The 20,531-nt window shown below is 34.5% G+C and overlaps 2 protein-coding genes across 2 annotated transcripts; both read left to right on the top strand.

The window, feature by feature from the left end:
* Window positions 1–1,548: 1,548 nt before the first annotated feature.
* LOC142642950 (uncharacterized) lies at window positions 1,549–8,057 on the top strand. The gene is made up of 4 exons (XM_075817414.1): window positions 1,549–3,052; window positions 3,188–3,396; window positions 3,619–3,842; window positions 6,371–8,057. The coding sequence occupies exons 1-4, from the start codon at window positions 1,687–1,689 to the stop codon at window positions 7,074–7,076; spliced, it is 2,505 nt and encodes an 834-aa protein (XP_075673529.1). The 5' UTR covers window positions 1,549–1,686; the 3' UTR covers window positions 7,077–8,057.
* A 4,597-nt stretch (window positions 8,058–12,654) lies between these two features.
* Window positions 12,655–18,836, top strand: LOC142643423 (serine/threonine-protein kinase BSK1). Its single transcript, XM_075818039.1, has 9 exons — window positions 12,655–13,153; window positions 13,273–13,408; window positions 14,859–14,992; window positions 15,101–15,206; window positions 15,923–16,008; window positions 16,780–16,968; window positions 17,753–17,917; window positions 18,003–18,116; window positions 18,312–18,836. Exons 1-9 carry the CDS (start codon window positions 12,830–12,832, stop codon window positions 18,564–18,566), a joined length of 1,509 nt encoding a protein of 502 aa, XP_075674154.1. The 5' UTR covers window positions 12,655–12,829; the 3' UTR covers window positions 18,567–18,836.
* The last annotated feature ends 1,695 nt before the right edge of the window (window positions 18,837–20,531 follow it).

Below are 20,531 nucleotides of genomic sequence, written 5' to 3' on the forward strand. Positions count from 1 at the left end.
TGGATCCATAATAACATGACTATTTTTAAATGATAAATTTCTTTTTATATCGGTTCATGAATTTATGAATTTGCTTTAATTGACCTGTCTCCATTTCCCTTTTTCTTTTCTTTTTTTCTTATGTGGTCCATCAATTCTGATAAAAAAATTGTGTACACACTCTTAGACGTTTAGTTTGCCTTTTGGGCACTAACAACAAAATGTACCAGTTCCATCCAATCCAATCCAAATCCACCAAAACCAATTCCATTTCCAAATTGAATTGGAAGAGCCACAATTTTTAATCATGCCAAGGAAGTTTCAAATTTCATACCAGGAAAACCCAAAAAGGTTTTTTTGGTCCACCGCATTATTTCCAAGAAAATAGTATGAAAAGAAAAGAAAAGAAAAAAAAAAAAAAAGGTGTAAATGCAAGAAATTCTCATACACGGATACACACACAAAAAAAAGACCCATAAAGTTGGTCAGTTACAAAATTTCCTGCTAACGAACAATAATAATGAATTAATGATATTCCAAAATAAGAAAAAAATAAAAGAAAAACCCAGAAAATCAATAAGGTCAAATCTGTAATTCCACAACAATTTATTTTGACGGAGAAAATGAAAACCAAATGAAAGATCACTGTTCCTGGCGGCAACAACGTCAAACTTTCCGTCAAACCAAACACCCCCAGTTTCTTTTTCCCTTACTTTCTTGCCCTAGTCCAAGTCCAACCACTCTCTCTCTCTCCTAGTCTATCTCTTCAAAATATAATACCATTCTCTCACGTATTCTAATGTTGATTGACCAAACCGCCATCATGAAGCTCCTTCGTCTAGTTAAAATACTTATAATAATAAGTCTTTTAATACAAAAAATATCCTCTCATGAAAGAAATTAAATTTTTATATAATATTGAGTTGATATGTTGTGATCGAGGTCAACAATAAAAATGACATGAATGGCAAACTCACACAAAAATTATATTTTACAAATTACCACGGACCACATCCTACTCTTAAAAAAATATATTAATATTAGGTTTAGTGTTATTATACCGCAGATCATTTAAGATACATATATATGTGGTGGGTTAGCTAACTCAGTTGGTAAAATTTATAATAATTGAATAAAAAACACGAAATTTAACATCCGTGTGTACCAAAAATCAAAGTTACCATCAAGAATAGACGTTTAAATAGTTTTAATGATTTGCGACCCAACCCTTGCCCTACCATGAACCACAAGCTACACCTCAATAATTATTTTTAAAATATCAATAAAATAAAATAAAAAATTGGAAACTTTATTTTTTATTTTTTTATTTTAATGTTTTAGTTTAAAAAGTAGACCCCCAAAACTCTAGAAAATTAGAAGAATTGCACCGACGCCAAACTCAAAACACACAAAAAAAACACACACACACACTGTTCACACACTCTCTCTTACACACACTCTCTCTCTCTCAGCTACAAACCGACGCTAAACTCCGCGCTGGCAAAGATTCCCTCTCTGTCCTTCCCTTTCCCTTCTCTCTTCTCTCTTTCCTTTCCCTTTCTCTCCCTTATCATCATCATCATCTTCTTCTTCTTCACTTTCACCATAGCCATGGTTTTCTCTCTCTAAAAAAAGAACCTTTCTTTCTCAGACACCGAACTCTAAAAAAATAAATTCTGGGTTTTTGTTTTTGCTTCGAAATAATATATGGGTTGCTCGAATTCAAAGGTGGATGATCTCCCAGCGGTGAGTCTGTGTCGCGAAAGGCTCACCTTTCTCGACCAAGCAATTCACTATCGCTACGCTTTGGCTCAGTCCCACATCGCTTATATTCACTCCCTCAAATCCGTCGGCCACTCTCTTCACAACTTCATTCACCAGCAAGATCCATCTCACCTCTCTTCCTCGTCTCCCATACCCGGCTCTCCCAAAAAACCCGACCCGGACCCGAAACACGCTCACCATCAAGCTCATGCTCTGAACCACGATTCTCATTCGGGCCATCTCGATTTCCGCTCGGATTCTGATGACGACGACGGTGGTTCCGACTTGTCGCTCCATGATGATGATGATCATCTTCACTGGGGTAACTCAACCCCGAATTTACACCCTATAGATTACCCGGATCCGGGTCAGGACCCGGACCAGGGTTACGGGCATGGCGGCGGCGGCGGTGGTGGTGGTGGTGGGTTTTCCATGAATTTTATGAAGAATAAAGCTACGCCGCCTTCGGTGGTGTTCGAGCAGAGACCGCCGAATCCAGAGACTGTTTATATGGGTGAATCTTCAAACTCTGGGTATGCTTACCCATACTATGGAAATAGTTATGGCAATTCTAGCGCTACTCCTTATTCAAATTACGGATATGGGTATCCGAATTCGAATCCGAATCCTAATTTCAATAATTCAAATGGGTATTACGCGAATTCGCCGAACTACGGCGGTGGTGGCGGTGGGGCGGCGGCGGTGGGTTCCACGTCGAATTCGAAGCCTCCGCCGCCTCCTCCGTCGCCGCCTCGGGCGTCGGCGTGGGATTTCTTGAACCCATTTGAGAGTTACGATAAGTACTACTCGGCTTCTTCGCCGGCGGTGGCGTATACGCCGAGCCGGGACTCGAAGGTGAGAGAAGAGGAGGGGATACCGGAGCTGGAAGATGAGGAGAACTATTACCATCGGGGGGAGGTGGTGAAGGAAGTTCATGGGGATCAGAAGTTTGTAAAGGGTGGTGATAATGGGGGAAGAGGGAATCATTCTAAGGCTGTGGTGGTGGATGAGGATGAGGATGATGATGAGGTTGATGGGGTTCATGATCATGAGGCTTCGACTTCGTTGTATGAGGCGAGGCCGGGTGGGGAGAATGATGGAGCGGAGTATGAAGTGCATGTGGTTGAGAAGAAAGTTGTGGGGAATGAGGATGAGGAAGGTAGGTCTAGGTATAAAGGTTTGAATGTGTTTCAGGTGGCTAGAGAAATTGAGGTCTTGTTTGAGAGAGCTTCGGAGTTTGGTAATGAGGTTGCCAAATTGCTTGAGGTGGGAAAGTTCCCTTATAACCGTAAAAATAGTGTTTATCAAGGTACCAACTTTTTGTTTTTTTTTTGGTTTTTGAGTTTTTGTGTTATTTAGGCTGCTTGATCTGTGAAAGATTTTGTAGATCATGAACAAAAACGCTATCTTTATGTATGAATTTTGGTGGATCTTTGTGGAACAGTTTCTTCAAAGATGTTGCATGTGGTTACTCCTTCGGTCTCGGTAGTATCCTCACACCCTTCTACTTCTAAGGGTGCCGAGCCGTCGGCCTCTGCTGGTCTGCCTCAACGGGATGCAGATGAAGATGTGGTGACTTTTGGATCTAGAAATCTTTCATCTACCTTACAAAAGCTGTATCTTTGGGAGAAGAAGCTCTATAATGAAGTTAAGGTATGTGGTCTCGTTTTTAAAAATACTTTTGCATTGTTATGTGCCAGTTTGTTTCTTGGATAATACAACAACAGTCCTGGTCAATGAATAGGGGGAAGAATGTGACACCCTTTTGGTGGTTTTGATCAACACTATGGGGCGTTGGTTATTTTCTTTGACTTGTCCTAATTCTTGTCTTTTTATGTTCTTTATACTGAATTGTTAACATGGTGTTGTTTGCAGGCTGAGGAAAAGATGCGAGTAGTGCATGACAGGAAGGTAAGTAAGCTGAAGCGCTTAGATGAAAAGGGTGCTGAGGCTCAAAAAGTTGATACTACTCGTATTTTCATAAGGGGTCTTTCCACAAAAATAAGAATGGCTATTAAGGTTGTTGATGGGATATCTGTGAAGATAAGTACAATTAGAGATGAAGAGCTGTTGCCCCAACTGAATGAATTAATTAAAGGGTATGTGAATCTACAAATCATTTAATTTCCTTTTGCAGCCTTTTATCAGTCTTATTTGTGTTATTCCCTTCTGTCACTCTTGATGGTGTCTCCAAGAAATTTAGGATCAAATTAAAACTGTGGCAATGCCATATTATTTTGACATGATTAAGTGCTTTTCTGGACGCCTGTCTTTTCGTATATGATTATTATTTTGATTGGTGGCATATTTACTATCACTTAAAGAGGGATAACTTAGGGAATTTGGGATTTTTTAAAACCCTGTTATTACATTACCTGTGTTTCTTAAAGCAAGGGTAAAAAATGGTTTTGTGCTTAAGCATAGAAAGAGTAATGAGAAACACATGAATTGTAGACTACGAGGTGCAGCATGTACTAGTGCCTAGTTGTTGCAATATAGTATTAGTGCGTGGTTAAGTGAAAACACATGCAAACTTGCTCTCACCATTGCTCTATATTTGCATGATGTGGGTATGACTAGATATGTATCTCATAATACATTTGATTGATAACCACATTTTTCATGTCATTAGACTTTAGGTTTAGGGGATTTCCTTTAGTTGATTTCAGAGTCAAAAATTTCAGTGGTTGGTTGGGCATGCATTGGTATAAGGCTAAAGTTTGCTGGTTATGAATTTGATCTTCCTGTGGATCCTTGGGTCAATTGTGCTGTGAAGCTTGTTCAGTGTGAAGTAATTTGAAGAGATTGTTGTGGTAGCATCTTGCAAAGAGTCGTGATACTATACTCGTTGTTGTCCTGGGGTTTTTTTTAAGACATTTAAGTCTTTTCAATTTTATAGCCATCTTCATGGCTTGCTTGGTCATTATCATTTTTTTTTATTATCACTATTTTTTTTTAAATGTTAGTTACACAATCTCTACCACATTGCGTCCCACAGTTCAAGATTAAACACGATAAATACCAACTACTGCTGCCAAGAAAATCAAAGAACAATAAAGGAAGAATGATGCATAAGTTCTGAACACAGCAGAGGAGAAGATGCAGTGAGTGTTGTGGGGTACAAATTGTAGGCATCTCAGATAAGGTTGAATTTGGGCTAGGATTTCTAAAATATGAAAGAGTATGGTTAAAATTGGGACAATTAATTGGATGGTGATGGTGCTGTCGCAATGTTTGAATGGGATTTGGGGTGTGGCTAATTGTTTGCAAGAGTTTTGGTTAGTTGCAAATGATAATAGTCTTGTGGTTGGTCTTCTGGTGAGAGCTTGACACACAGTTGCTGATGGCAGTGGCAAAATGTGCAGTAGTTCACTCTTCACTTTGCAGGGTGATTAGAAATGCTACTTCTATGGCAGTGAGGTGTGTTTGCCACATGTTAGTAGGGTATTGTGTTAGATTAAGCGGGTTGAGGCCTTAATATTGTTTTATACATTGCACCATGTATGGGAGTTTGTCACATGTTTTGCATGTGTGTGTGTAGTTAAGTGTAATGTCCTCTTCAGTATCCTCTTACATTTCATATATTATTAGTTCATATGTCTTTGGCAACTTTAATTTTTCTTGTGGCATCATATTTGTACACTGGAATAGATATTTGTTCACAGAAGTGGATCTAAAGTAGAAGAGTGGCCCCCCTTGGGTTCGATGGATGATTTACTTGCAGAAAAATAAAGTGGAAAAATGGGACCAATTGGTTAATGGGTCCTACTCCAAGCTCAAGGTCTTCTTTAGAACACGTAGAAGTGTGTGCTTTTAGTTCCAGTATTGATGCTAAGATAAAAGGGTGCCTTTCTTTCTTTTTCGAATGTTATTTTTTTAGTTCTGGTTTAAGTGCTAATTATAATGTATACTCCAATGTTTTGTATACTATAATGCGTTTGAGGAGGGAGATATTCACAAAGGTAACTAAATTCAATTCAAATGAATAGATACTGAACATGTACAAAAATTTAACTATTATTCTTTGTTCATAATTGTTGAATGTAAGTTTTATATTGTTGAATCTTCATTTTATTAATTTCCTAAGGCCAAGATAGGTGGCAGTAGTTAAGCTTGTTATGATTGTACATACACCTACAGAATGATCTTGATTACAAATAATTTCTGATCTCTTAGGATGAGCGTCCTAGGATATTATAATTCAAAATATGAATGGAGAGTTTGGATCATGTTCTTTGGTGAGATTTTGCTTGCTCCAAATGGCATTCAAGAGGCCAAATGCCAAACGAAGTGTTTAACATACGCTAGTAAACGTGAGAAGAAAATATATGTTGCCTACAGTGTGTTCAATTATGTATTGGTTAAGGACGTATAAAAATGAGAGCTCTCTCCTCCCTCCTGCCCCCCTGAAATTGACACTAATCCTTTTGTTGTCTTTTATTATATTTATGTATTTATACCAACTTAGTGCATTTATTTTCTTGATGGTTGCTAGTTTGGAATTTATATTTCTTTGTGACTGACAGCCTTGTGCATATGCTGTTTTGTATGTAATTTGTGGTTACTGGTTAGGCTTTGTGTTTTGTATTGTCTTGATGGTGTTTAATGTGAGTTAATTATCCTTCAGGTTGACAGGAATGTGGAAATCTATGCTAGAATGCCATCGTAGTCAATGCCAAGCAATCAGAGAAGCCAAAGGTTTAGGTTCAATTGGACCTGGCAAGAAGCTTAGTGATTCTCATATTAAAGCTACTTTGGAGCTTGAGCATGAGCTTATTAGATGGACTGACACATTCTCTAGTTGGGTAAATGACCAGAAGGGCTATGTGAGAGCCTTGAACAATTGGCTTCTGAAATGCCTTTATGATGAACCTGAAGAAACAGAGGATGGGCCAGCTCCCTTCTCACCTAGTAGGATTGGTGCACCACCTGTGTTTGTAATCTGTAATCGGTGGTCACAAGCTATGGATAGAATATCTGAGAAGGAAGTGGTTGCATGTATGCGTGTTTTTACCATCAGTGTGTTTCAGATCTGGGAACAAGATAAGAATGAAATACGCCAGAGAATGATGGTGAACAAGGATCTGGAGAGGAAGGTTAAGAATTTGGATAGAGAGGACCAGAAAATACAGAAAGAGATCCAGGCATTAGACAAGAAAATGATTATGATCACTCAGGATGGTAACATTCACACAGATGAACAGATTGTATATCCAAGTGACACTAGCAATCGTAGTCTACAGGCAAGTCTGCAGCGCATTTTTGAGGCCATGGAGAAATTCATGGATGAATCCATGAAAGCTTACCAGGAACTTCTGCCCCTTGGTGAATAAGAAAGTCTCCAAAAGCATGAAAGAGTTTCATAGAGCTGAGTAGTTAATAAAAGTGTCAAAGCTTTTGCATTGGTAATTTGGTTTATTATCTGCAGCTATCAGCCCTTTCAAAATATTTTATGAAGCTCAGGTTCGTTGAGGGCTTTATCATGTGGAGTCTTTAAGGAATCCATTCTATTCAATATGGATATCATTTACTCCAAATGTTGTGGCCCATGATGGACTGCTTTGGTTGGTTGTTCATGTTTTCAAGAGCAAACCTGGTTATGAGTCATATGATGGTGGACTTGAACTGTATGGCAATCCATACTTTTGGCCTGGATTTGAGAGGATCACATTGCCATTGATGAGAGAGGTCATCCGGGACCAACTGTTTCATCATAATCCCAATACAATTGGGTGATACTTGACATGGAAAGAAAATGGGATAGATACAAGGTGTCTTTATGCCTGATTAAAGACTGTCTTAAGCCACTGCTGTTGACAGCAAAAGTATCCTAAAGCTGTAGTTGGGCCAAGTGATTGTGATGCTTAAGGATGTCTTTGCTCATTGGATTTCGTGATGAGCTATATGCACTGCATTATGTACAGTAAGCAACAAGCAGTGTGAATGGGACTCTCATTTTTAAACATCCTATGAGACAATTTCCCAAACTGTACCCAGCTTTTCATGGAAAAGATAGTTGGGGCATGAGTTTTTTCAATGAAGGGCTACATGGGACGCAAAATCTGGCCAAATTGTCTCAGTAAGGGGACCTCCCTCCAGTTTTGCATGAGTTTTGAGTTAAGAATAGGCTATTGGGTTATTCAGAGTGACGCAAGTCATAGATATGCCCATGCAATAGTTTGATAAATTATTTCTTTCTTTATTTCTTTTAGTTTAAAACTTTCTGTTACATTAATTTATTGTATAGATGAATCCTGAAACCGAGTATAAACTGCAAGCACCTTCAATAAAGAGCGGTATTGCCATTAGCCAAATGAATTTCCTTTCAGGATGGGAATAATGCAACTGATTGAAGATTAACCTTATGGTTAGATTGAGGGAGAAGGTGATTAGAATGTACTAAATTTTGGTATATTTAGGGAACTTTTTCATTCTACTCTCTTCTTCTCTAGCTCCGTGTAGGAATTAGGAACTAGGAACTCACTTTTGCGATATCCCCCAAACTAATCATGGGGGAAGATACTAGCTCGCTTTATATTAGGTGAAAAGTTAATAGATGTCTTGAGAGCATCAGTTTAGAAAATATTTTATAGGAAAATAAAAAAATATTTAACTTTTTTGATAGCTTTTTATATTTTTTTTATAAAAATAGTGTTAAAATTTTCTTAAAATAGTTTATTAGTAATTTTTTCTAAGAGCACTCGTTAATATGGTTCTTATACTAGTTCACTATTAGAGTAATAATTCTTATCTAGCTGATAATCATTACTAGATGCGAGCTTAGGGAGTTGGCTAAAATCTATATATAGAGAAGCAAAAACTTCATGCATATATATTATAAAAATTTATTGAGGCTTTTACCTCAATAAAGTTAAATAAAAATTTATTGAGGCTTTTACCTCAATAAAACTTACATTTATATCAAAGTATTAATTCGTTGAATTACCCAATGGAGTAAATGTATATATATTATATTAGTTATTTGTAATTGTGAATTACATATTTATATTATAGAAATTTACATCATGGTTTTAAAATCTGGACAGCCGATTCAACTGAGAACTAGATCATAATTCAGTCAGTAACAACTAAGAGCTACACAATTTTTTGGTTTTTTGAACATTTTGGTTTTTAAAACCATGATTTATATGATTATTTTTATAAACTTTATATAAGAAATTATTTGTATTTGGAATAATAATAATAAATTTTGGATGTGATATTCTTCCTTGTGTGTTAGTTACTTGGACAAAAATTGTTCAAAAGTTATCAAAAATTAAATATTTGTAAATTCACTAAAATTATTCTTCACCATTTAGATTTCCTACTTTCTTTTAGTAACATATATTGGAACCAACATTGAAACTAACATTGTAGTATTTATACTATGTAATTAAAAAGATTATTGATAGGATAAATATATTTATTTTGTTAGATTAGTTATTTTAAGTTGTTCATTAATTATTTAAGTATAATGAATTTTGATGTCACTTTGTTAAAGATTTATATGAGAAAAAATTGATTTAAAATACGATATTCTTGCTCAAATTTAGTGCAAAGGTTGAAACAAAGTCCAACAAAAGGGGGAAACACGCGCTCGTGCACACACACACAATCAAGAATGAAAAAAAAAAAAAATTTTGAAGGACATTTGCAATATTATTTTGTCAAAACAATATTTGTATTTTTTTTTTCCTATTTGAGATATTTGTATTCTAGTTGACATGTAACATGCTTACATGCCTATCTATATTAGTCATTTTATTATGTAACTTTTTTTGGAGCATTTTGATATTAAATAATTAAAATGAATAAATGTTATAACATAAATGTAAAGATATGGGAGTGCATATAAAATATGAGGAGTTAGTGAAAATGTTTAATTCCACATTGAAAATGAAAGAGACTATTTTGTTCTTTTTAATTGTGGTGATTAATAGGCTAACATGAATTGTCTCAGATATTTGGCCAGATACATGCGCAAGAGCGAGGTGAAGGGTGGAGAGTTACTGCAATATACACTAAAAAAAAATAGAGAGGTTTTTGGCAAGGAAGGATGTTCTTTCTAGTGGAGCTTTGGACTTGAACACTTTGTGTAGAGGTTGTTTTAGCCATACGACACTTGTTGGGCTGTTGTATCCTGGGGAGGACAAGTCAGAGACGATTTGCACCGATTACAAAGTTTAGCTAACCAAAAACTTGAATCTCCTTAAAGAGAGCGAGTGCCAGACCTCAGTTTAAATAGTATTGTGTAATCTCTTTCTTTAAATTAAAAAATTCAGAAGTATTATTCAGTTTCTCTTTGTGTTATTTCCATTATCATTGTGTTTGCACCAACAACTTTCACATCATTTTGTCATTCTTATTGCCTATAAGATATAACACTAAAAATTTACAATTTTTTATAAGAAAAAAAGTATTGGAATGCATTGCATATTGTGTGAGAATGTTTGATAAAATTGTCTATAAGATATAACACTAAAAATTTACAATTTTTTATAAGAAAAAAAATTATTGGAATGCATCGCATATCGTGTGAGAATGTTTGATAAAATACCGTATTATAGTGTATATATATTTATTATAAATTCAATGTTCCTTAGCAGCTAAAATATTTCCTTTTGGCAAAGAACTAAACAACATTCATATTGAGAATAACATATGTCATATGTAAGGAAAATCTAGCATAAAAGTCCAAAACCCTCCACACATTTAGACTTGTAAAAACCAACTATTATAAAAAAATTTGTAATAGTGCTACAGTGTAATTCTACCTTTAGAGAGAATTTATTAACCTTTAGAGAGAATTGCACTGTAGCTCAATTCTTAAAAAAAAAAAAAATTTATTAACTTATTTTATTATTATTATTTTTTTGAGAGAGAACTTATTTTATTGATAAAATACCTATTATAGTGTATATATTTTAATTACAGATTCAATGTTTCCTTAGCAGCTAAAATATTTGCTTTTGGCAAAGAACTATTATAGATATGATTAACGAATCAAGAATTCTAAAAAGAAAAAGGTGACATCAAGCCCCACCGAAATATACGTGTTCGTTCGTTCATGCTAATCTCCAAAAGCAAGGTCGGCGTATATCCGTTCTCTACACGACTCTTTATACCTCAAGTACTGTACAAATGGTCCATTTCCAACTCATATGCCATGTGTCCTACTTAAATGACGACTACTAATACTACTACTACAACAAAAGTCAATAACATTAATTACAATTAAATAAAAGAAATCATAAGTTCTTTCTACTATTAACATTTTAATTGTTAAATTTAATTTGCTTTTGCATAGTTTTGTGTTACAATGGGATTGAAGCTTGCATAGTTGCATTTTTGTAGTTACTATTGGAATTTAGGGTGAGTTTGACATAAGCTATTAACATTTGTTTTTAATTTTTTAACTTTCAAGTACAATTTTTTAAAATCTTTTTTTCACTTTTTTTAAAGTACAATTATGTAAATATATTTTAATACGCTTTCAATAAGAACGTTTCAACAAAAAATTAGATAAAATAGTTTTATATTATTCTTTTATTAATATGCTCAAGAAAATGTGGAATGTGCCAAACAAGAGTTGTTTAGCCGCCTATACATAAACTCGCACTAAACATGCAGTGGTGCTCAGCATGGATATTGCTTTTTGTTGAGAAGTGGCACATCATGAAATGTGACAAAAAGCTCCAATTGGTTTAGAATATATGCCTTAAGTCAGTCTTCATTTACAATAGCCTCAAGATACTCGTAAAAAAAACAAATCCTACCATCTAATGACACGTTTGGGTATCCAATGATAAAGAAAAGTACTGATTAATAAGACAAACAAAACTAGTGGAGGACGCCATGTTAGTATTCAAAATTATTTGCCTTTTTGTACGTAGAAATATTCAAATTATAGGTCACTTTGTTTCTATTGGTTTTTCTCTTTTTATGTAAGATTTTAAGGCCATTTTTGGGTAAAGCATACCAATAAAGACATGAATAGTAATCATTACTTGTACAAACATGCACTAGTTTTCTCAATGTGATGCCCAATACGAGAACATATCCAAATTTTGGCTAGGATAAGAGGCTCAAAGGGGTTATAAAAACTAGTATATTTTTTTTAATAATAATTTGCAGTATCACAATGAAAGTGAGAGAGGTATTAATCAAATTAAATTCACAAAGGTCAAACTTAGGGTACGTTTATTTAATGCACCATACGCAGATTGCAGATAGCGTAATCGATTTTTTACATTCTTAAAATACTCTTTCATGTCCTTAATTATGGTGACATGGCAGAACTCAATTGGGTGCTAATAAAACTAAAAGTCTAAAACCTTTTCTTGTAAGAGCACTGCTTCATATTTCAAACAAGGCCAAGGCTGGTAAGTAAGTTTGAACTTTATACCATACCACACGCTGATTGCAGATAAGCATCATCCATTTTTTTTTTTTCCATTTATAAAATACTCTTTTTATGTCCTTAATTATGGTGTCATGATGAAACTTGATTGGCTAAAGAGCTAAACACACTTCTATATTCAGCCACCTAAAGCATATTAAACTTGGTAACATATTTACAAAGACTCCATTATCAAGATAGTGTGTATATATAAGTGAATTCTAGGCAGTTTAACCGTTATCGTTTATAGTTGTTACAGTTTATAGTTGTTAAACAAGAGATGTTGGTTTTAGACAATTTAACTGTTATTATTTTTAGTTATTGAATAAAAGATTTGGATTTAATCGATCTCTTCATTTCGGGTGAAAAAATCACTGTATATACCACTCTCAGTGCAAAAACAACAGAGAAAAGAGTGAAAAATAAAAAGGAAAAAAACAGAGAACCCATCACCAAATTTACAGTGTGTGACTTGATTTGAGAAGAGAAAACCAAACAAACCCGAACTAATAAAACTAAAGTAAAACAGTACTAAAACCAACCCATCTCTCTTTTTTCAAAGTCTAAACCCACGCCACCCCATGGTTCTTCCTCTTCCTTCATTTCTCTAACGCCAAGCTATTGCTATTGCTATTGCTTTTGCTTTTGCTGCACAAAAACCAAAAACCCAAAACCAAAACCAAAGTGATGGGTTGCTGTGAGTCCTCGTTTCTATCAGAGACTCACCCAGAAAAAGAACAGAACCACCAAAACCATCAGCTCAATAGCCAGACTCAACCACCTTCTATTATGTCTACTGACTCTGTACCAATCGGAGAAGTTCCTTCTTTCTCTGAGTTCTCTTTCTCTGACCTCAAAGCTGCCACCAACAGCTTCAGCTCAGACTTCATAGTCTCTGAGAGTGGTGAGAAAGCTCCCAATTTGGTCTACAAAGGTCGCCTCCACAATAGGAGATGGATCGCTGTGAAAAAGTTCACCAAATTGGCTTGGCCTGACCCAAAACAGTTTGCGGTAAAAAGCTTGCTTCTTTTTCATTTGTTCATTGGTTTTTGATAGTAAGGAAAGTTGTGTTTGTGTAAAAATTTGATCTTTTTTTGGTTTTTTTTTTTTTTGGTTGGTGGGTGTTGTAGGAGGAGGCATGGGGAGTAGGGAAGTTGAGGCATCAAAGGCTAGCCAATTTGATTGGGTACTGCTGTGATGGAGATGAGAGGTTGCTGGTTGCTGAGTACATGCCTAATGATTCTCTTGCCAAGCATTTGTTTCACTGTATGTGTGTGTGTGTGTGTGTGTGTTTTTTTTTTTTTTTTTGGTTTATCTCTGTTTTCAAGCTTGGTTTTTTTTTTAAATTAATTTTTATTTATTTATATTATTGATTTATAGTTTTGGCTGGAAGTAGTTAAAGTTGTCTATTAGAAAGATTTCACATGAATCTGATACTATTTTAGAAAAGATAGAACAGAACTTTGATACCTTGTAAAAAGAGAGCAACATTGGAATGATGTATATGAGAAAATAGGAAAAAGAAAATAAAGAAGAAAGGGAAAGAGGCCTACATAGTCTAATTCCCATATTGAATTATTATTAGCTAGTGGTTTGGTTGATGTTTAATTCATATGATTTTTGCCCTGGCTGCTATAATGGTTTTTTAAGAATGTTTGGCATGAATCACACTGAGTTTGATAGTTAGCATTGATATTTGATATTTAATATTGTTTACATAACTATCAAATTAATAGATTAATCTAGTTACACAAAAGTTTAAACATATAATTTGAGTCCTTGAAAGAAATTGAGAATAAACCAATATAAGTGTGTTAAGAATATTGTAATATACCTATAAAGTCTATTCATGCCTCATTGCCTTGAATGCTTTAAAGACAGTTATGTAAAACTCGACCTAACTTTAATTATTTTTTTAACTACTTAAAATTTGAGTTTTTAGCAAGAGTTTGAAACTGTGAAAAATAGAGAAGAATATATGTGGAGGCGCTAATGCAAAGAAGTATATATATATAAATTTTTTTGGGCCCCATGCAGCAAAAATTAGATTTTAATAATGATAATAATAATTATATGTGGGACCTGCAACTCCAATTTTTGAACCCTTGAGTTTGTTGTGTGATTTGTGAACTGTGAAAACTGAGTAATGTGAGAAGCAAGGAAATTTTAAAATAGTGATCAGTTTAAGTGAGACCCACTAGGAAAAGACCAAAACTTAGCAATAGCCGAATGTTGTTGTTATTTTTCTTCAGGTTTCTGATAGTGGGGCAAAAGGCTTTCTAGTAGTATCATATATGGGTTTTGGGGGAGGTCAGGGGGGGCAATTGCCCCCACTCATTACCTCTCCCCTGGCTCCACCATTGGTCTCTTATGATGTTTGATTAGAATTCCAATTTTACTGGTAATTAATTTCCATCTTTTAGTGTATGAGTGCGCATATATACAGTAGATTTATTTTATTGAATGGAAAGAATCAGACTGCATTTGGCTTGGTGATGTCAATAACTGTCTAGAGCACTTTCTTAATCCGTACAAACATTTTCATGACGAGTACGTGTAAGTCTAGCTTATTATTTTTGTTTGATGTACCTTTTCTTGAAGTTTGTATATGGGATTCATTTGAATTGCTATTTATACAATGTATAATGTCAAATCAAGAATGAGTGGGTGCATTTTGGTTTGTCTAAAATTTGTGTCTCTTGTTTGTTCTTGGTAGGGGAAAATCAAACCATTGAGTGGGCCATGCGTTTAAGAGTAGCTCGTCATATTGCTGAAGCATTGGATTACTGCAGTTCTGAGGGTCGTCCATTATACCATGATTTGAACCCTTACAGGGTTCTCTTTGATGAGGTAATCTTTTGTCAAATTCGTTTTTATTTAGCTTTTAATACATATACTAGTTACTCATTTAACTTCCCTATCATCTAGGTTGACTCTTATATTTGAATGGACTTGTAGGATGGCGATCCTCGTCTTTCATGTTTTGGCTTGATGAAGAATAGTAGGGATGGGAAAAGTTATAGCACGAACCTAGCCTACACACCTCCTGAGTATTTACGAAATGGTAATTGCTTCTACATTCCGTGTAAAGTTTGGCTTTTAGTATTCTTCTATTCACATGTTAAAGGATTTACCTACAATCATATTTTTTGCAACTGCTGCTAAACTGGTCCACAGCTTCCCCTAATTACTTTGTTAGCTCATCTTTATTGCACATGTGCGGAAATAACCATTTTTGAAACTGGAACCAATATGTGACACACTGACACCCATGCACACAAATATTTTAGATACTATGCCATTTTATCAATGATAGTAGTTTTTGGTATTCTTGAAATTCACAGAGCTAGACAGGAATATTCGTGTGAAGCTCTCCACTTTTCTTATTAATTGGTAAATGATAGAATTAGGGTCTGTTTGGATACCGCTTATTGCTAAAAACTGAAAACACTGTGGCAAAAATAATTTTTAAATGTGTGAATAGTGCCGTGGGATCCAGTTTTAAAGTTATTTTTGCTGAAAAAAATACTTGCGGGTGCCGTGAACAGTGCACAGGACCCACCAAAAAACGCTGGACGCAGCTGAAAAATCATTTCAGCTCTATCCAAACGTTCACTTAATTGCCATCTCAATTCTTGGGCTGCTATTAAGTTGGCTCTTAGAGAAGTAGACATCCTAATCTTGATGCTGCGCTTCCAAGATTCATTTTCTTATTTTGAATTGCACGTTCTTCTTGTATAAGCTTGACTTATTGTCATTGCCATAATTTGTATGTTTTAGGAAGGGTTACCCCTGAAAGTGTTATTTACAGCTTTGGCACTGTTCTTCTGGATCTGCTAAGTGGAAAACACATCCCCCCAAGTCATGTAAGTCGCTTATTTCTGCAAAAGGTGTTATGCATATTTAATATCATATGCATGTTCTTTATTGCCTGGGTAGTTGTACAAGATAGAGCCTATGATATAGTGAAGTGTGTCAGTCAGAACTTGAAATGCAAAGTTTTCTATAAAGGACTACAATATGCAGGAAATGAAATATTCTTCACTTGCTATAGTTTGGATTTGAGCAGCACTTTATCTTATGTAACCTACTTAACTTATGACCAATCTTGCTCCCTTTGCCATCCTATATAATCATGAGTGACCCATTTATTGTGGAATTGTTCCACATGAAAACACTTTAAAGATGCATTTGTTGTAATGCAACTACATGCTTTATGTTTTAAGACTCGTCTCAGTTCTTAATAGAGCTCAGTTCATATAGCATCAGGTTGGAAGACCAAGGAGATATATTTCCGTTTTTCTAATTGATTTAGACATATTCATTAGTTTATGTGATTTCTGGATAGATAGGTGAAGCACAGGATGAGATGGGGTTATGATTACTATCACACCAGTCACGTTTCACCCATGTTGCATTGTCTTTCTTGTAAGAAATTCATAAGTTGATATTACTTAGCCAAAAAAAAAAAAAAAAGATACAGTATAGCTTGTTTGAAATTATTCTTGAGAGTTTGAATTTTTACCTTACATTTTGAGATGCTTGAATGTTAAAACAATGGTTACATTTTTTAGATGTTGATTGATTAATACAAGATACAAGGTTGAGAACTAATTTGACCTCTGATATGTATGTAGGCTCTTGACATGATTAGGGGGAAAAACATCATTCTCTTAATGGATTCACATTTGGAGGGAAAGTTTTCTACAGAAGAAGCAACATTAGTCGTTAATCTGGCTTCTCAGTGTTTGCAGTATGAACCAAGGGAGCGACCTAATACAAATGACCTTGTTGCGACACTTGCTCAACTGCAAACCAAACCTGATGTAAGGAATTTTAATATAGATCTTAAAGAATTATACAATATCAAACCTATCATAAACTATTATTCTTTGCCAATTTATTTTATATTTTCTTTTTGACTTCATGAATATTATCCTTTTTGGCATTGATTTTTGGAGCTGTAATGTAAAATGCTCCCTTTAGTTTAAAAGTTCACTACGTTGTTATATGATTCTACAAATTCCCGAAATTTCTAAATGTGACCGGATATGAATAGAAGGTACTTTTGTACTATATATGACAATGATGGAGATATATGCAGACACAAACAGTAGTGGCTGACTTGCTTGATTGTATTGAAGTTCTTTCAGATGATTAAATCTCATGACAAACATCAATTTAAGCAAATGTCTTGGTATATTTAGACTCCAAAGGGTTAACATGAATGTACACTTCTGCATCAGATACATTGTTCTTTCAAAAGTTGAGTTTGTGAAATTAGTATATTAAGATTATAGTATTCTTGGAAAGATTAGTATAAATTGAAAGGCTAACACAATGCACATAACACATAAAAACATTTTTCTTTCAATTTTTTAAAAAGTTCTTGACTTTAGCCTTCCTTTTCCTTGCTGCTCTCCACCTAATTAAGGGGAATCTCCTGAAGTGCATCATTTTATTTGATTTTTTTCCTTTTTTGGGTGCTGCACTGTGTCATAAAATGGCAAAGGACTATGCTCCGAAAATAACTAGAGGTTGTGGTTTAAGAAATTCAATGGAGCTTGGCTTTTTGCTAAAAACGTATAAACCATTATTCTTGATTTGCAGGTTCCATCTTATGTCATGCTTGGAATTTCAAAGCATGAGGAAGCTCCATCAACACCGCAACGCCCTCTTTCAGCAATGGGTGAGGCTTGTTCAAGGATGGATCTCACAGCTATCCATCAGCTGCTGGTTATGGCACACTATAGAGATGATGAAGGAACTAATGAGGTTATTGGCTTGTAAAACTGGGCCTTGCATATTCCTTTTCTTAAATTGGATGCTAATAAGTTTCTTTGAATTTCGATTGATTCAGTTATCTTTCCAAGAGTGGACCCAACAAATGAGAGAGATGCTGGAATCAAGGAAGCGTGGGGACCTAGCATTCCGGGACAAAGATTTTAAAGCTGCTATTGAATGTTATTCCCAGGTATAATTTTGTGGTCCCTAAAAGAAAAAAAAACACAGAAAAACAAAACAAAAAGGTGATGGAGAAAGCTCTTGGGCTTTGACTATACAATGAGATTGTTGTGCTAAAAAATTTGCTCTATTTTGACATGCTCCTTTTGGCTAGTAGCTGCTAACTGAACTTGGTTGTCATGTTTATGCTTTGTTTCTTTCGCAGTTCATAAACGTTGGAATAATGGTCTCTCCAACTGTTTTTGCAAGGCGCAGTCTATGCTATCTGTTATGTGATCAACCAGATCCTGCCCTTCGAGATGCAATGCAAGCACAATGCGTCAATCCAGATTGGCCCACAGCTTTCTACATGCAGTCAGTTGCTCTGTCCAAGCTGAACATGCACAAGGATGCTGCTGATATGCTAAATGAAGCAACTACACTAGAAGAAAAGAAGCAACGAGGCGGGAGAGCATCATGAGAATCAACCCTGTAATCAGAAATAACTCCATTCATCGCTATTCATTATTGTTGAGGCTACCCAAATTTGTATAAAATCTGAGCTGGGATTCCATATTTTCTTCTCAAACAAAAATGTAATATGTAGAGACACGCTTTGTATTTATGCATGTGTGCTTCATATGATATATATCGAATTTATGCTCAACTTGAACTGTGTAATTTAGACAGCATTTGATTGTTTGGAAGTGAACAAATATTGGTTAGAAGAAATGCCAATTCATTTTCAGTATTTGAATGAGCTGACTAGGATTGACTGAGCTAATTAACACAAATCGTTTTTGTTTATTGGATTGGAGGACTGACTGACTGACTCTGTGTTTATTGGCACTTAAAAAGTGAATATTGTTCCTACTTCAAAGGGTCATCATCAATAATTTCTGGCCTCTGTTTCTTTCTGGTTAAAAGTCCAGAATTTGACTTCTTTAGCAAATAGCTGTGGATCTAGCAGGGCCACCTTTAGATGATTTTTAGTAACATCCAAATGACTAAGGGCATATTTGATACATATGTTATAATACATGTTTTCAGTTTTTAAATAATATTAGTCGTTAACCCGTGCGATGCATGAAAAAATTCAGAAAAATGTTCAAGAAATACTTTTTATTTTTTATTTTAAAATTCATCCTCCTCTAGATTGATGAAAGCTATAACATTAATTCCAAATATTCATGTACTTAAACAACAAATTTAAATGGTTAAATGTTGCAAGTTTGATGAATCCATAATACCTTTAAAAATACTTCATTCCAGACTTACAAAAGTAAATTTATGAATCTTTACTCCTCCTTCAATAGACACAATTATTTTCCAATTAAATCTCCTTATAAATAGTGTTTCTCAGTATTGGTGCATTTTGTAGCTGGAAAAGAGATTCACAAGTCTAATGTTTAGTTCATATTGCAAAGTTACATGCTACTTATAATTTGTTTCTAAATATTTGAAGATTGATCTATTTAATGAGGCATGTTATATAAACTAAAAAAAAATGTTAAATGTTTCTTGATATTCAATTGGTTGAAAACACAATCGGTGCTATCTAACAAATTTCCACTTTGAATTCATTAAATTTTATTAAAATGCAAAACCCCATTTAAGAGTAACAGGTATTTGCTAAACTATCTAGCCATGCAACTATATAATTTGATAGTGTATATATTGTGTGCGAGAATGTGGATATGCATACACAAAACACACAAAATTAAAATACAAATTCTGTGTTCCTACTTCTCTATAAAATCTAAAAGGGAATAAAAACCACCATCGATCAAAGTTGAATAAAAATTGTATTTAAAAGCATAAAGTAAAAGACATTTCTTATTAACTTATATCCCAAAATTTTAAGGAACATCTCAAGTAGTTTAGTAGCTAAACATAGCTTTTAGTAACTATAGCATTCAGCAAGAACTTTCAAGATCTAGCCTAATTATTATTATTTTTTTTCAATAAGTAACCTAATTTACATACATGACAGCTTAGCAACTGAGAGAAGATTTCCACTGAAACTTCTATGATATCATCAAACCCCAAACTTGTCAACATGTGCTAATCCAAAATGGTTGCTCTTTCCTTTTGATTCAATTTTTCCACCATGTTCTATAATAAGTTAAATACAATCATCATAGAACTCCTAATCATAACTTGAGGCAAGTTTTCAAGAACTCCAGTGTATGGTTTTCTTCCACTCTATGTGTGGGAGTGCACCATCAGGTACACAATTCAATTTAAACATTCATCTCTAGTCTAGAAAAAAAAAAGGGTAAATAATCATCAGTTGAATTATTTCCATTTAAAACAAATTTTGGATGCATGTTTGATTCAATAACTCAGTAAAAAATAATTAATAGGATTTTCTTTGAATATATTACGTTGAACCTATGACTATAAATAGAATCTATATAAGATTTCAAAGAAACTATTACACATT

This window comes from Castanea sativa, chromosome 7 (assembly GCF_040712315.1).
Source record: "Castanea sativa cultivar Marrone di Chiusa Pesio chromosome 7, ASM4071231v1".
In the NCBI taxonomy this organism is placed as follows: Eukaryota; Viridiplantae; Streptophyta; class Magnoliopsida; order Fagales; family Fagaceae; genus Castanea; species Castanea sativa.

Coding starts and splice junctions, on each gene's coding strand:
- LOC142643423 (XM_075818039.1), top strand. CDS start 12,830: ATGGGTTGCTGTGAGTCCTCGTTTCTATCAGAGACTCACCCAGAAAAA. Junction 13,409..14,858: donor TGCCAAGCATTTGTTTCACT/GTATGTGTGTGT, acceptor TGTTCTTGGTAG/GGGAAAATCAAACCATTGAG. Junction 16,009..16,779: donor AACACATCCCCCCAAGTCAT/GTAAGTCGCTTA, acceptor ATATGTATGTAG/GCTCTTGACATGATTAGGGG.
- LOC142642950 (XM_075817414.1), top strand. CDS start 1,687: ATGGGTTGCTCGAATTCAAAGGTGGATGATCTCCCAGCGGTGAGTCTG. Junction 3,397..3,618: donor AGCTCTATAATGAAGTTAAG/GTATGTGGTCTC, acceptor TGTTGTTTGCAG/GCTGAGGAAAAGATGCGAGT. Junction 3,843..6,370: donor CTGAATGAATTAATTAAAGG/GTATGTGAATCT, acceptor ATTATCCTTCAG/GTTGACAGGAATGTGGAAAT.